At 41.8% G+C, this 16,790-nt stretch overlaps 1 protein-coding gene across 1 annotated transcript in view; it reads left to right on the top strand.

Moving 5' to 3' along the window:
- The window catches only part of VPS53 (vacuolar protein sorting 53 homolog (S. cerevisiae)), a 144,732-nt gene that overhangs the window by 76,305 nt on the left and 51,637 nt on the right, over positions 1–16,790 (top strand). The window contains exons 12-13 of the mRNA XM_012657323.1: positions 6,761–6,862; positions 11,215–11,309. Of these exons, the coding sequence (XP_012512777.1) occupies positions 6,761–6,862; positions 11,215–11,309 (197 nt within the window). The remainder of the gene's footprint in view (positions 1–6,760; positions 6,863–11,214; positions 11,310–16,790) is intronic.

Genomic DNA, 16,790 nt, shown 5'->3' with positions numbered 1-16,790 from the left:
ACATTTTTTTTTTTTTAAGAGAGAGGCTCTCACTATTTCTTACTGTGTTCCTCAGGCTGGTCTTGAACTCCTGGGCTCAAGCAATCCTCCCACCCCAGCCTCCCTAGTTACTAGGATTACAGGTGTGAGCCACTGTGCCCAGCTCTTCACTTTTATAAATAAGGCTATGTGAAAAATTTTTGTTTGCAAATGTCCACATACTAGTGGAACTATAGAGTCAAAGGTAGGAGCATTTTCAATTTTCAGATAGCCTCTGTTTTAAACTGCTTTCTGGATTCTCACTGATTCTTATGAATGCAGCTTGATCTCTCCCAGCACCGAGCCTTAATATCAGTCGTGATTTATTAAGATTCAGAAGAGGTAGTCATTCTTCGTTTTAGTGCATCTCACAGTGTTAATATACTGATTCCTAATGTAAAGGGGTGACTCTCCCAAATAAAAAAGGCAAAGAAATCTGATTTTTTTTTTTAAATTACAAGTTTCCACTCCTAGGTATATACTCAAGAGAACTGAAAACATATGTTCATATTAAAAACTTCATACACAAATGTTCATAGCAGCACTATTCACAACAGCCAAAAGCGGGAAACACCCCAAATGTCCATTAATGGACAAATGGATAAATAAAATATGGTGTATCCATACAATAGAATATTTTTTAACCATAAAAATAAATGAAGTACTGACACGTATTACAACATGGATGAACCCTGAAAACACTATGCTACATGGAAGAAGACAGATGCAAAAAGTCACAGATTATATGATTCCATTGATATGAAATGCCCAAAATAGGCAGATGCACAGAGACAGAAAGGACTGGGAAGTGAAAGATTGGGAAGTGACACCTTAATGGGTATGGGTTTCTTTTTGGGGTGAAAAATGTTCTGGAATTAGATAGTGGTGAGGGTTGCACAACCTTGTGAATATACTAAAAATCACTGAATTGTAAATGACTTTAAAATGGTGAATTTTATGTTACATGAATTACATTGCAATTTAAAAGTGTTAAGCACTTTAGAAAATACTGTATGAGTTATTTATAAATCATCTTCACTCTTTAGGTAAATATCCTATCTACCCTCTCCCCAAAATAAAGAGCAATACGTGGTTGTCAAAAACTGAAACAGAATAAAATATTTTAAAAGGAAGATCTCTTCTTTCTCAACTACTCCAAATTCCTAGAGATATCCACTGTTTAATAGTTTGGGGTATATTTTTGAGACTCTTACAAGTATGCATGCACACACATAAACAGGCTTTTTGTTTTGTTTACAGACAATAGAACATGTTGCTCATGTTTCTGAAAGGGATTTTATTGAGGGCTTCTCTTCTGATCAGCATTTATTCACAAATAGTTGTCAAGCTTCGTCTTTGTGCAGGGCCTTAGAAAAAGATGAGAAATTGAATAAGACAGGTGTTTATGGTCTAGTAGGAGAAAGAAACCTATACGTAACTGTCACAATATAAGATATGAACATGGTAGCAAGAGAGTGGTCCCAGCAATAGTAAACACCAGGTGTGCATGGCTCTGTGCTCACAATCTTGACTATCAGCTAAAGCCCCCAGGCCATCTCTTAAGGACAAATTAGGAATTGGGCTGAAGTAAAACATTTATGGAATGAGAAGTGCAGAACTTTCATCTCATAACTGAAAGCTTTCTCCTCCAGGGAAAGGAAAAAAGTGAGTCTTAAATTTCAGAGTTCCCTCTTTGATAATTTGACATGTCCAGCTAGGGCCTCAAAAAGGAAGTTGTGCAGGCAGACTCATATGGATATGCTGCTGACTGAAGCCAGACTTGCCCTTCCTAACAGTAAATTAGGCAGCTTGGTTGTCATGCAGCCCTTTTTGTTTTGGAGGTGCTGGAAATCCCATGTGATTTAATCAGTAGGAATTAACGTGCTGTATGAAGAATTTTGCCTTCCTGTGTGGACTTGAAATCAGCTGTCATCATAGCAAATAAGAATGAATTATTTTAAAATTGGGAAGTTGTTCACTTCTTGGCAAAATTTTGGTTTTATTTAGCAGCCCCAGAGTTCATGGAATATATGTCATTTGAGTTACTACAAATCTAAACCCAAACTTGTAATTCTCTATGGTCTACAACAGCTGCAGAGCAGGACCGGGAAGTGTGATCCGGTTGGCTCTGACAACAGGGCTCTTGCACAGAAGGCCACATTGTGCCAGTGATTGCTCTCTGCAAAGACCTGTTCTTTTATCACAGCAAATTAATCTGAGCCGTAACATAGCCCTCTAAGTAGCAGGAGTCCATATCCACACCTCAGGGTTTCATAACATTACATTTACCATCAGGGTGGTGGGTGGTATGTGCAGTACTGTGAGCGCTTTGCTGTGGTCCAGGGAAGAAGGGAGCAGCTCAGTGTGCCTTTGCACTTGTCAGCTGATGAGACCATTGCTTTCATTTCCTGGAGAGATCTCAAAGAGACAAAATAGTAGGGATAGGATCTCACTCGTGATTAAAAGGAATTCTTTTTATAAGACCTTTAGCCTTGTGCTCCCACTTCTTTCCCTTCTGAGAGTTTCTTCATTAAGAGAAACACAACAGTTCTGCCTAACTTAGTTGCTCACCCTGTTCAATACTACTGAAAGCTTCCGCTTACAGAGCTTTTCCCTATGTGCCAGACCGTGTGTTAAGACACTTTATATATACAGCCATGTGTTGCTTAATGACGGGGTATGTTCTGAGAAGTGCATCATATGTAATTTCATCATTGTGTGAACATCCTAGAACGTACTTACACAGGCCCAGATGGTATAGCCTACTCCATTATATAGCTCCATTGTAATTACAGGACTCCCATCACGTATGCGGTCTGTCATTGATGGAAATGTCATTATGTGGCGCATAACTGCATATCTCATGCTTGGAACACATGACCTCATTTAATCCTCGTAACAGTTCTAAAGAGGCAGGTGTTACTATCCCTTCACATTGCAGATAAGAGACTGAGGCTTGGAGAAGTTAAGCAACATACCCAGTGGTAGAGCCTGGACTTGAACCCAGGTTTGTCAGATCCAGAGCCTGTGCCCTCACCTCCACATGAGAGTGCCCCATCTCAGTGAAGGGCAACACCAGCCACATGCTTGTTCAGGCCAAAAAGTGAGTGTCCCTGACTCCTTTCTTTCCTTTGCCCTCACTTTCTCTCTCAGCAATTCCGTGGCTCTAACTATATCCCAATCTGGCCACTTTTCTCTGTGTCCACGTCACCAGCTCAGTCTACTTCTCCATCAGCCCTTGCCTGGAACACTATAGTAACCTCTTAAACTGTCTTCTTGCTCCCATTATAGTCCATTCTTCCCATGGATGGCAGTGGAATATTTTAAAAATCCAAATTAGATCGTATCACTTCCCTGTTTAAAACCCCCAGTGACTCCCAATTGTAGTGAGAAGAAAATCTGTCTGTAACATAGCCCACAAAAGACCATGCGACTGGGTTCCTACTCCCTCTCTTACCCCATGCCCTCATCCTCCTTTCTGTCCCCCAAACTCACCAAGCTCTTTCCAGCCTTTGCTTTGGGTCCCCCTGCTGGGAAGACTCCCCTCGCCTCCCCCACCAAGATTTTGCCTGATTGGCTGGCTCTGTCTGCTTACTCAGGGCCAACTCTCACATTCTCAGAGAGGCCTTTTCTGATCACCCTGTATGTAGAAGCACTTCCCCACCCTCACCTCCAGCCCACCCCAGTTCCTAAAGTTTCTTTTTGTCTCATCGCCTTCCTTTCTTACCTGTCTTATTCCGTTGCATCCCCAGTGCACAGAAGTGTTCCTGAACAGAATAGATGCTCAGTGCGTAATTGTTGAGTGAATGGCAAACATGCTGTTCCTGGGCCTAGAAATATCTGCTCCATCCTCCACCCCACTCCTCCCCCCCTTCACATATTTAACTCTGGGGGACATTCCAGTTCTGGCTCTAACATTGTTAGGGAAGTTTTCTGTGACCCTCCATTGCGTGCTTTCCTAACAACTCCTACTTCTCCTTCATGGCCCTTATTGCATGCTTATGTGACTATTTGATTAAAGCCTGTCTCCCCCAGCAGACCCTAACCTCCAGGAGAGCAGAGGGCAGTCTGTCTGTGCACAGCTTTACTCCTGGTGCCCAGCACATCCGTCTAAACACAGGCACGAATCACCTATCTTGGACTAGCTCGGTCCACACTCGGAATGTGTGTGCCACAGATGAATGAGCCAGGAGCTCCTGTGTCCACGACCCCCCCACAGTCATTTCATCCGTCCATCAATGGAGACCGACTGTGGAGATGGAGAAGAAACCTTGGGAATCTTCTGGCCCAGTAACACTAAACACGTAACCCAGGCGTACACTGCCTCAGATGCTTCTCTTCTTGTTCTGTGCTGCCTTTTATGTTTTATTTCTTCCTACTTTATCCATGCACTTGACATTCTACACCAGAGCCCAGAAACACCCTCAGTCCACCTCCCCATGTCTGCTTTGTGCCATGATTTCCAGTATCACCTTATGTTTTAAAAATGAGGCACACCTGTATATAATCGTGAGATGTTCTTACCGACCCTGATAGACTTAGATGAGAAACATTTAACTCAAAAAATCAAATCCTGTTTCCATCGCTGAACAATTTTGAACAAAGCTTTTAACTTCAGTTAACTGACTTGCTTTCCACATCTACAAAGTACCAAAAGACAGAATCACAGTGACTCAGCTCAATAGCATGATCCCGAAACCCACTGTTAAGCCAGTGGAATCAGGAATCTAATGCTATTGACAAATTTTTTTATTGTTGAATATTAAGCTTGGTAGTTTTGCTTTCTTACTATTCCCCTCTCCCTAAAATACCAGTGACCCTTAAAAAGACAACTAAAGCTTAGAAATACTGCTTTCTAAAAATAAGTACGTTTACAGGGATTTTTTTTTTCCTCAGGCAAAGAAGCCAAAGTTCAGAGTGTGCAAATTTGAAATGTTTGCTTGGTTTTTAGACTATTTTGTTTCTCACTAGGATATCACAACAGTCATCATCTTACTAACAATTCCCTTGAGCTAATGCAGTCATCACAAGGCTTTCTCATACACTGAGGCTGTGTCTATCTACATAAGTAGCATCCAAGAATTTTGGCCAAGAATTAAGTAGTGGAAATGAGTGTAAGCAGAATTGTCTTAAAGCCAAAACCAGACACAGGTGTGGTTTTTCTTTTTTGTGTTTGTTTTGTCTTTTGTTTGTATAATATCTTCAGGTGATATTCTGGCACTTGGCGAAGTCATTCACACTGCGGTCCTTCTGCTGTCCGTCTTGGCTTAGGCATTAGCTCACGTTGCTCCACTAGTATTGGCTAAAATGTCACAATTACATTTAGAAACTGCCTTTCCACTTAGCTGCTTGCCCCCAGAGAGCCATCCCCTCATTCCCAGCACCAACCAATCCCCTTTTTCCTGCTTGTCCACTTGGCTTCCTTTCTGCTGAAATTCTCAGCTCCTGGGTGTGAATAACATCTCTAGGTCAAATTATAAAAAATTCCAAAGAGTTGTCTCAATTCTGTAGTTGCACTGGAATTAACAGCATCAGTGACCATCATATGTATCATGTGCTTCTTCCAGGTTTTCACCCACTTTATCACATTTCATCCTTCAGATAGTCCTGTGACTGTATCCCCATTCAGCAGATGTAGCCATTGTGGCTCAGAGAAGCTAGATGGTTTGGCCAGGGCAGCACCATTGGAGCTAAAACCCATGTCTCCTGCCTCCAGCTTTCCCACTAGCCTGTGGTCCCACTCAATGATCTGTTTTGAAACAGCGGTCATATTTAGGAGCAGGGAAGTAATTTTTCTCGAGGAGATTTCTACATTCTTTGTTATAATGGGACTTATATGGGAAGAGACTTCTGTCTATAATCTAGAACGCGTGAGATCAACTTTGTAGTTTGTTCTAGAATTCAAACCCATCTGGCATTTCGATTCATTTGTATTTATTGAGGACCTACCACATGCCAGACACCAGAGATAGGATGGGGAATAAGACAGCTACGATCCCTGCCATCAGAGTCTAAAGGGGAAAAGACAAATAAATGGACAGTTGTAATATTTTATTTTATTCTATTCTATTTCATTTCTTTTTTCTTTTTCTTTCTTTTTTTTTTTTTTTGAGATACAGTCTTGCTCTATTGCCTAGATTAGAGTGTATTGACATCATCATAGCTCACTGCAACCTCAAACCCCCAGGCTCAAGCAATCCTCCTGCCTCAGCCTCCTGAGTAGCTGAGACTGCAGGTGTGCCACCACGCCCAGCTAATGTTTGTATTTTTTGTCGAGATGGGGGTCTATGTTGCTCAGGCTGGTCTTGAACTTCTAGCCTCAAGTGATCCTCCCACCTTGGCCTCCCAAAGTGCTAGGATTACAGGTGTGAGCCTGGCTCAATTGAAATATTTTAATAAATACCTGAGTAGGAGACTTATACCATGTGGCAGGGACATCTAACCCAAACTTGACAGATGGGGAAGGTTTTCCAGCAGAAGGGACTTCTAATTTGAGATCTGCAAGATGAGTGAGAATTTAGCCAGATTAGAATTGGGGCGGCGTGGGCAATAGGTTTCAGAAAGGCAGAAAAGCATTGTGAAGGCCTGGAGGTAAGAATGTGGTCTGTGTTGCCTCAGTTCTTGTGTGTTAAATCAGATTTCATGACTTAGCTGTTGAGGAGACTTGGAAAAAGCAGAAGATCAATGGGGAGGACTATTGAATATGCTCAAAAAATACTTCTTTCTCATGTCTACTTAACAGAAAAAACTCGAGTCTCCACCCACATCTACCAATCCCTTCCTGGAAGATGAGCCAGCACCAGAGATGGAGGAGCTGGCAACCGAGAAAGGAGATTTGGATCAAGTGAGTCTGGTTTGCATTACCATGGGCGGGTAACCTACCTAATGTGTGCTTCTGCAAATGGGTCCACTTGCTCCAGATATGATTCTCTGGCTATTGACACATTCCGAGATTACAACTTTGGTGGTCTTTACAGAAGGGCTTTCTCTGAAAGTGCATTGAGAGAACAGAGTGAAAGGGCAGCCTTTCCTGCCCCACATCTCTGCTCCTGAAGAGCCTCCCCACCAGGACTTAGCAGCACACATCGCTTAATTAGCCCATGCGGTAGGGCCAGCAGAATTCTGCTCTGCCTCATTCATCATCTCCTGAACTTGTCAGCTTAGCTTTCGGTCATACTCTCATCTGACTCCGTGATGATGTGAGAGGCTGAAAGATCCCAGGGAAGCTAGCAGCACCGTCCGCTAGCAGAGGCCTCCATGCCGTGTAAGCTGATCTCTTTAGGTCTGGAAGCCATTGGGGAGGCCTGGAAATAACAAGGTGACCGATGGCATATTTGGAGAGTTACTTTTCAGAGCACACTAGCACTTTAATTTCCTTTGGATTTTTCTGTCCAACTCTAAATTTCCTCTCCCTTCATCCTACAGAATGGTGTTTTTGTTTCACTGCCATTTTATGACAAGAGAGGTTAGAGCCATAAATCAGGACTTTTCCTTTCTGGATTAGTGATCCTTCTTTTTAATTTTCTACACTTGGCTGCTAGAGGATTATTTTATGGTATTATTTTGCTCCAGACACCACCAAAAGGGAGGCTGGCTGGGAAGACCAGCTCTGGGAAACATGTAGCCACACATTTCGCAGCGAGGCCTGCGTTCCTAGCATGGTGAGGGTAGGTGCGCAAGCCTGGCAGGAGCTAAGAGAGCGGAATTTCCAGGAGCGGTTCTGAAGTGACGCAATAAAATGTGTCTGGTCCATTGATTAAATGACGGTAATAAAAATGGATACCTTACATTTTTATAGCGCTTTGTAATTTAAAAGTCTTTTGCATGCTTTATTTCATTTTGTCTTCACGATGCCTGCCTCTCATTTTATAGGTGATGAAACTGCAGCCGAGAGAGGTTAAGTGATTGGCCCACAGTCGTGTAGTTTGGAAGTGGAGGAGCTAAGACTGAAAGCCAGGTCTAGCAGTCAGAAACTACAATTCCTTTCCCAGTGCTTTTTTTTTTTTTTTTTAATGCCTTCACGTCTCATTAAAGAGTGGAGGACATAGAAATGAATCTCAGGAATAGAAGTGAATGAACAAAACTGAGGGGATATCCCAGGGATGTATAGGATTAGCTGTAATTGACTTAAAGTCATCATGCTATTGGCTAGCATGGGAGAAAACAAAAGATTTCTTCTAACTAAATAAATGCACCTCCCACAGTTTGGGTATGAGGACTCAGTAGAAAGAGGAGTCCTGGCCGGAGAGCTCATTCTTCTGGTGTGTCCTCCACCCACACGGGGTCACCTGTCCCCTTTGAGCCTGCTTTGTGCAGTAGCACCATTGGCGGGGCCCTCAGGTCTCCCCAGTGCTAGTGGCTGCTGTTGTCATGTCCAGAATCGTGCAGTTGAACGCTCAGATGCTCTTAGTGCTGCCACGAAGAGTTATCCCTTTAACTAGTAGTCTCTGGATGTCACCAAATTGGATTATGATAGAGAGGCCTGTGATATTATACCTATGAAATCAGTTTTGCCAGGTAAAATATAATTTTTCTTTCTCTTGGAGCTTTTTGTTCATCCTGGAAGCTTGAAGTTGTTACTGTAAGGACCGAGACCTGCTCATTGTAAGAACAAAGAACACTGACATCCCATAAATACATGCAGTAAAGCAGAGTCATGTGGTGGTGAAAATGCTAGACTCCGGTCTGCCATTAACTGATCATGTGACCTTAAATAGGTTATTTACTCTCTCTAGACTCCCCTAGTTTCTTTACCTGTCGAGAGGGTTAATGGTTTCCAAACCGTGTTCCTTGGTATTCCCTCAGATGTTGCTGTGGGGAATTGGGAGGAGACCAGGGACCTAAGTTCCTGGATTCAGAGCAGTTCCGTCTTGAGTCACCTTGTATTGTGGACTTTCTTTTGAATTGAAGGTTTTATGCCTGTTTAAAAAATATATAAACTTAATGAATACCCGCAGGACTAGATGAGCCACCCGCAATTTCATGGGCTATTACTCATTGGTAGTAAAACTTACGCACCAGTGACTAATGCCTCCTCAGATGCCATCCCTGACCTCCCACTGCCTCGCTGGCACTTGTATTGCCTGTGGCCGATTAGGCGGGAGCACCAGGATCTCCCTCTTCCCAGCAGCCTGATGGCTCCTGAGCTGGGTGCACAGGGACAGAGGAGCCCTGTCGGGTGTTGGGGAGGAACTCCACGGATGTTAGTGGCAAACTCAGCCAGAGGTGGTTGCTGCGAAGGCCCCTACCAGTTCCCTGGGTCATCCACCCCATTGCGTTGCTGTAATCAGTAGGCAGTTGGCCCTCAAGGTAAGGGTCACTCCCTGCTCACTGCTGCAGTTTACGCCTGGCTGTTGAGAAGGGAGCGTGAACTTGAAAAGAGGTATTTAGTTTACAAGAGGGCCTGAACAATCAGTTGCCAAGATATTCCCAATGATAAAAAATGACATCTGAAAGGAGACTGAGAAAAGTATAAAAGAAAGAGGGAGAAGAAATAAGGAATTTCTGATTTAAAAATGTACCCTTCTGGTGATCCGAGCAGTTAGATTTAATCTGTTTACATTGGATAGTAATAAAAGGAAATGGGACCAGCTGCAGACCTCCTTACTGTGACAACAGTAACCTTTTATTAGTCCATCAAACTGCAGGAGGAAATAGCTTAAACATCTGCAGCTTTTGGGCAGAATTCACACACTCAGAAATCCAGCCTGAATGCTACTGCTAAATGACTTAGTATAGTTTTTAAGCTGAGAATCAACCCTTTGGGGAGCTGGATAGTGCAAAGGGAGACACCAGTTTGAGCTGAAATTCCAGCACCTACTATCTAAACATGAGCACATTCATAAAGCAGGCAGAGGAAGGAGGCAGCCCTGCTAGGGAAAAAAGAAAAAAGAAAACTTCAGCAAACCTCCCATTGTTTCCCTCTTGCTTCAACTCACACTAAGAACACCGCAAGAGGACCTGGGTGCCGTGGTGACAGGGTCCAGTGTCCCTCCTCACTGCAGAAGAGCACCTTAGTGGGCAGAGGCGGATGAGATGCCATCGCTATTTGGTCAGGACCTGCGGCAGATTGATTGAGATGAATGTGTGGGAATATCATGTAGCCATCTTCTATTATCATTTAGAATCTGTATTTTATACTTACTGAATGAGCTCTTCAGACTTATACATAGATTTTTTTATCATATATCACTTTTGTGCATACATAAAAAGGAAACTATAAGCAAAATGAATAGATTAAGATATTCCTAAAACTTCTTCCCGTGCAGGGCCCACTTCTTCTGAACCACATTTCCAAGTAACAGTCTGGGGACCAATGCTGGTCTAGTGTTTTTGTGGTCAAAGGCAAAAAATAAAGGCAATATAGTCTTATCTGTCTATATTTATTTGTCTATCTACCTTCAATAAAGTTACCAGCTATCCTTTCTTAGAATGGACTGCCCTTATGGTACTATTTTAGCCTTATAAAATTTGGAGGTATAAAATACTTTTTTAGGAACTTGTGGTAAGAAGAGAAATTAGCAAAATAAAAAGTTGGCAACCCTATGTTGGTTCCCCACCCTTCTTTTTCTTACATTTACTTATTTATATTATAGAGTATTAAAGTATTTTCCATTGCAGGAAAATAATGCTATAATAGAAAGTTTAAGAAGTAGAAAGCTTATGCACATGCCTTTGGGCAGACTGTTAGAACCCTCTGAGTCTCTATTTCTTGAGGTGTAAAATAGTAGTAATAATTGGATTATTGTGAGGAGTAGACGACATATTATTTGATATCAAAGTGCATGGCCCATAACAATCAGTAGATGGAAGCTATCAAAATTAGATCGTGTGAAAGCACTTTATAAATTCTAAGGCACTATACAAATATGAGGTGCTATTATTAGCCAGGATTTAAATTTTTAAAACACAGTCAGATGATGACTAGCTTCCAAATTGAAAACGCATGTGTTATCAAAGCAGCAGTAAATCTTTCACCACACAAAGCAAGTAAATGATGCTAACAAAGCTGGCTTCTTGTTCACAGACAGAGATGAATCATAGTGCGGGACATATTCCCACTTCAGTTACATTGAGTGCTCTCTTAGCTATAAGTTAAGAATGAACTTTGAAGTGATGTATTCTTTGAAATTGCTTGAAAATTTGCAAAGATCGCTCAAGTATAGGGTTTCTTTTTTCTTTTCTTTTTCTTTGCAGCCAAAGAAGCCCAAAGCCCCAGATAATCCATTTCATGGCATTGTTTCCAAGTGTTTTGAGCCTCATCTCTACGTGTATATTGAGTCCCAGGACAAGTGAGTGATGAACATTTTGCTGTTTTCTGCCTGCATTTCTTGTCCCTCTGGACATGATTAGGTCTTAGGAAAACACAACTCCTTCCAGAGGCTGAAGGGGGGACTTGACATGCCCGTGACCCTCCCTAGAAACCCGTTATGGATATTTTTATATCTTTTGAATGTTATCATTTATTGTGTCTATAAATCTCCAAGACCTGTGTTTGATTCTAATAAGATCCCATGTGGATACCAACCTCCCCTTCCCATGTGGGTGCTGAGCCCGTGTTGAGCCCTGATGTATGTCAGCCCACAAAGCTTTACGACGTCAGGCGCTGGCTGTCGTGAGAAAGCCTGATCTCTAATATACATGTTTCCAAGTGTAATTCAACCTTTCGTTTTGAAATAATTTAAGCTTATAAAAATGTTGCAAAAGTAGGACAAAAAAATTCTCACACACCCTTCCCCAGAGAATGTTAACATCTTATATAACCACAGTTATCAAAATCAGGAAGTTAACATTGTCTCATTAATGTCTTTTCTCTGATCTGGGACCCAATAGTCATGCATTTAGCTGTCAGATCTCTTTGTTCTCCTTTAATCTTAAATAGTTCATCTTTTCTTTGTCTTTCATGACCTTGAGACTTTTTTTTTTTTTTTGAGAGACGGTCTGTACTTAAGTGTAGTGGCATGATTATAGCTCACTGCAGCCTCAAACTCCTGGGCGCAAGTGATCCTCTTCCCTCAGCCTCCGAAGTAGCTAGGAATGCAGGTGTGTGCTACCCCACCTGGCTAATTCTTAGTTTTCTTTTTTTTAGAGACAGGGTCTTGCTATGTTGCCTAGGCTGGTCTCAAACTCTTGGCCTCAAGCGATCCTCCTGCCGCAGCCCCACATAGTGCCGGGATTACAGGCACGAGCCACTGTGCCTGGCAACCTTGATACTTCTAAAGAATATTGACCAGCTATTTGGTACAATACCCTCAATTTTGGTTCATTTATTTTTTTTTTAGGCAGAAACATTTATTTGCTATCTTACAACAATAATCTTAAGAGTACCAATTGCTTACTGGGATGATTTGCATTGGTTAATATCTATATATAATTAGCTGACTCAAGTCATTTGAGAAAAATATGAGATATAAGTACAAAAATATTATTAATAGATTATGTCTTCTTTTTCTTATTTCCTATATATCATAAGGAAGGTTTAGTTGTAAAAAAAATAAATAAATAAATGATACTATTATTTTCAGCTGGAAATGGAATATAGTTATTTATCTCATTAGATGTTCTGTAAAATAATACAGAACTTAATCCATAACCAGGTACTTCAGGGGAAAAGAATGAGTACATATAATTTTTTTTTTTTTTTCAGAATTTCACAGGGGTACAAATGTTTTGGTTACATGAATTGCTTTTGTACTGCTTGAGTCAAAGTTATAAGTATGCCCATCACCCAGATAGTGTGCATTTTACCCGTTAGGTGTGATTTCCCCCATCCCACCTCCCCCCTCATTTTTTCTTGATTAAATCCATTTCTGGCAAGGATAGCATAAAAGTGACATGGTATCCTTCTCAGTACATTGTGTTAGGAAGCACATCATGTTGATTTTTCCCATTACTGCTGATAATTTTGATTACTTGCTTAAGGTGGTACTTGCCAGCTTTCTCCATTGGGAAGTTACTATTTTTCTCTTTGTAATTAATAAGTATCTTGTGGGGGATACTTTGAGACTATGTAAATATCCTGTTTCTCATCACACTTTTGCCCACTCATTTTAGCAGCCCTCAATGATTCCTGCCTGAAGCAGTTATTTCTGTAGTGTTTGCCAAATGTTGATTGTCTGTTTCCATCATTTCTTCTACATTTATTAATTGGAGTTCCACTGTAAGGAAGTTTTTTTCTTTTCCCCCATTCGTTTGTTTATTTATATCAGGATGGACTCGTAGATTCTTATTTTATTTTATGGATCATCCATTTCATATAGTATATGCTTTTCACAAACTCCTGGCTGCCCAAGGTTTTTATAATACAGCCCACCATGGCCAGGTGTCTTCACAGCCAAAGCATGTGTGCATGTTCCAGTGTCTGTTGTTTTTGCAAGCGGTATTAGCAAAGAAGAAAGACTCTTACTCATTCCTGAATCTTTGTGCACAGCCAGAGTACCTGTGGAAGGCCCTTCCATGTTCGAAGGCACGTTTTGGAAAGGACAGATTTCTGGAGCAGGCCAAGCGGACTGGAGACAGGCCGGCCTGGGCTCTGAGAGGAGGCCATGCTAAAGAACGCACTTAGGAGGGACCAGAAAGTGGCTCACATAGGGAGGACAGCAGTGGCTGTGAGAAAGTTCTTGAGGGGAGTTCTCTGGGAAAGCATTTAGGTCCTGATTGCCCAGTCTTTTTTTAATGTTTCTGTCATGGGTTTAGCAGATTCTTGTTTCCAGATATGTTTCAGGGGTAAACCAAAATATCAAGAGAAAGTTCCAAGTAGAAACACTACATGGAACAATATTATTATTCACCTATTTGATTTTATACATTGCTTCTATCCATTTCATGCCCAATTACAAGGTACTTCATATTAAAATCCCAGAAAATGGGCTGGGTGTGGTGGTTCACACCTGTAATCCTAGCACTTTGCAAGGCAGAGGTGGGAGAATCACTTGAGGCCAGGAGTTCAAGACCAGACTGAGCAAGAGCAAGACCCTGTCTCCCAGGAGTTTGACATTGTGGTGAGCTAGGATGACCACTACTACACTGTAGCCTGGGTGACAGAATGAGACCCTGTCTCAAAAAATAAAATAAATAAAATCCCATAAAATGAACTTTGCACAGTAGCCTCTACATTATCAAATGCAACCCCTTCTCCCACCCTAAAAGAGTTTGTCTTGTAAAGGCCCAATTGCCCCCTCCCCTCTACCCACTGGGCGTATCCGGCAAGCACACGGAAGGGCAGTGGTTACTATCATTGCTCAGTCCTTGGAGAGCACCCTGTCTCCTGCATTCAAAAAGTTTCCTCCCAGGAATTTAATAAGACACCCATGAGGAGTGGGAAAAAGTGTTGGTTATTTGCCTATTAAAGTTACAGTCTCAGAGCAACCCACCTGGATGACTATTTTCAGCCAAAGCCTCATTTTCTCTTATCAGCCCAAATTTTTATTTTAAAAAGGCTTAAAAGTTATTGGGTCCAGGGTTCAAAGCACATGTCTGATATAACCACATCCTTTCCCCAAACCTACCTAGTCTAAAGAGTCATTTTTCTGAATTATTATAATTCTGGTATCCACTCTTTTCACGTGGCCTCGATTTATACAAAGTACACTCATTGTTCATGATACTTTGGGCAAAGAGCCAGACCCCCCTCCCTGCGGGACTCTCCATTTCTCTATGAAGGATGTAGTGCTGGCCGCTCAGCCTGCCGTTTGGCCTCCCTAGGATGTTTCCACTGCACTAGGGAGGGAGCAGAAGCTACTCAGAGAACTGCGTAGGTTGTGCTGTTGTCGCTCCAGAATAAACAGCAAGAACTTGAAGTAGAAAATAGAGTTAAAGAACTCCATTTACTCATCTATCAAAAGAAAGAATCATACCAAATAATGCATAAAGCAGTGGTTATTAACCTTTTGAAAGTCATAGATCCTTTTAAGAACCCAATGAAGGCCATAGACCTTCTTGTCAAAAAATATCCACATATACCCACACAGTATGATGAGTGTAATTTCAAGGAGTTCTAGGAATCCCTCCCTTCAGTCAAAGAATCCTGAGGCTGGGGAAGGAAGTCAGGTAGGGACTGATTTTGTGCAATTTACTACTCTTGCTGTAGCTCTGACTCAGAAATCTGCAAGGGAGGAAAATCTGAGACCATTCACAAGCTCCCAGATGACAGAGACCCAACGCGTTGTAGTGGAAAGAGCTTGGGCCTACTGCCAGGCAGACCTGGATGCAAAGCGTTGCGCTTAATGGCCCAGGACCTCGAGCATGCTACTTACCCTCTCCAAGTTTGCTTTATCCCTTCTACAATGACAGCAATAATGCCCACCTCACAGGCTTTGTGGTGAGGATGAAACATGATGACATATTGGCCCTTGGCACACATAGATGGTGCTCGGGAACTGTGCCCGCCCTACCTTCCCTCTGATCTTGTCCAGGACTCACATGTGGGCGGGTGGCCTTATCAGTGGTACCAACTTTCTGATGGGCTTGGCATGCAGTCTACCCTCTCACCTCCCCAGCCTCCCACCTCCCAGGGAAAGTTCTGGCAGCACCTGCCCCAGCCAAAATTCATAAACAGCTGTAAGACAACTGCAGAGCCAGGGAGGAGGCAGGAAGTAGGGATGTCCCTGTGCCACATCTTTACCAGGATGGGCTAAGATGTCCTTACGTGCTTGAAATGGCTTTCTCAATTTTTATTTATGTTCAAGGAGGAAGTTAGTGTATCTCCTACTCTTGGGAATGTGTACTGATTTCTTCTGGCTGACTCCTGCAGAAGAGATTTCTGCATGGCACTTTCTTCACTCCATTCTGTGTATTCTCAGTCAGGGAAGTCATTGGTGACTCCATGTCTGCCCGTTTTTCTGAGTTCCTTCTAATAACTTTTGTTAAAATAGAGCCCCTACCTTTTCCAGCTTCATCAAGCCTAGAATCTCTCTGTGAAGTAATTATGTCTGTTGTTTATTTTCAATCAGTTTCAAACTTACAGGAGAATTACAAGGATTGTACGTAGAGCTCCTAGATATCCTTCATCCAAATTTCTCAATTAACAATTCTCTTTCCCTCCTCTCTCTCACATACAGGCTCACATATGTGTGCACACATGTACTTTTTCTCTGAACCATTTGAATTCTCAAGTTGCAGACAGGATGCCCCACTACTCCTTGATAGTTCAATGTATATTTCCTAGAAACAAGGACACAATCTACAATACCACAGAACAGCCATCCAAATCAGGAAATTGACATTGATGCAGTATTACCATTTAATCCATAGGCTCCATTCTGTTTCCCCAGCTGTGCAATCACGTTTTGTAAAAGAAATCCAGGATTTCTTTTAAACAGGTTGCATTTATTTGTCATGTCTCTTTGGTCTCTTTCAATGCAGAATAATAACTCTTTCTTTGTCTCTCATGACCTTGAAATTTTTGAAGAGTATTGGCCAATTTGTGGAATGTCCCTCATTCTGAGTCTGTCTGACGTTTCCTTGTGATTTACGATTTATACAGAAGTGGTGCTGTGTTCTTAGTAATTCATATCAGGAGGCACAAAATGTCAGTTTGTCCCATAACTTGTGATGTCCATTTTTGTTACTTGGCTTATATACTGTCTCTACCAGGTATCTCTATTTATTAGTAAATATTTAATAAATGTTGGGAGAAACTTTGAAACTGTATCAATAGCCTTTTCCTCATCTTTCACTTACTTATTTTTCCACCCATTAATGAATCTTGCCTGAATCATTTATTACTAAAATGGTTGACAAATGGTGATTTTTCTAGCTCCATCATTTCTTCT

The sequence above is a fragment of the Propithecus coquereli genome, unplaced genomic scaffold, assembly GCF_000956105.1.
Source record: "Propithecus coquereli isolate 6110/MARCELLA unplaced genomic scaffold, Pcoq_1.0 Scaffold536, whole genome shotgun sequence".
In the NCBI taxonomy this organism is placed as follows: domain Eukaryota; kingdom Metazoa; phylum Chordata; class Mammalia; order Primates; family Indriidae; genus Propithecus; species Propithecus coquereli.
This window is presented reverse-complemented; position numbering and strand designations above follow the sequence as displayed.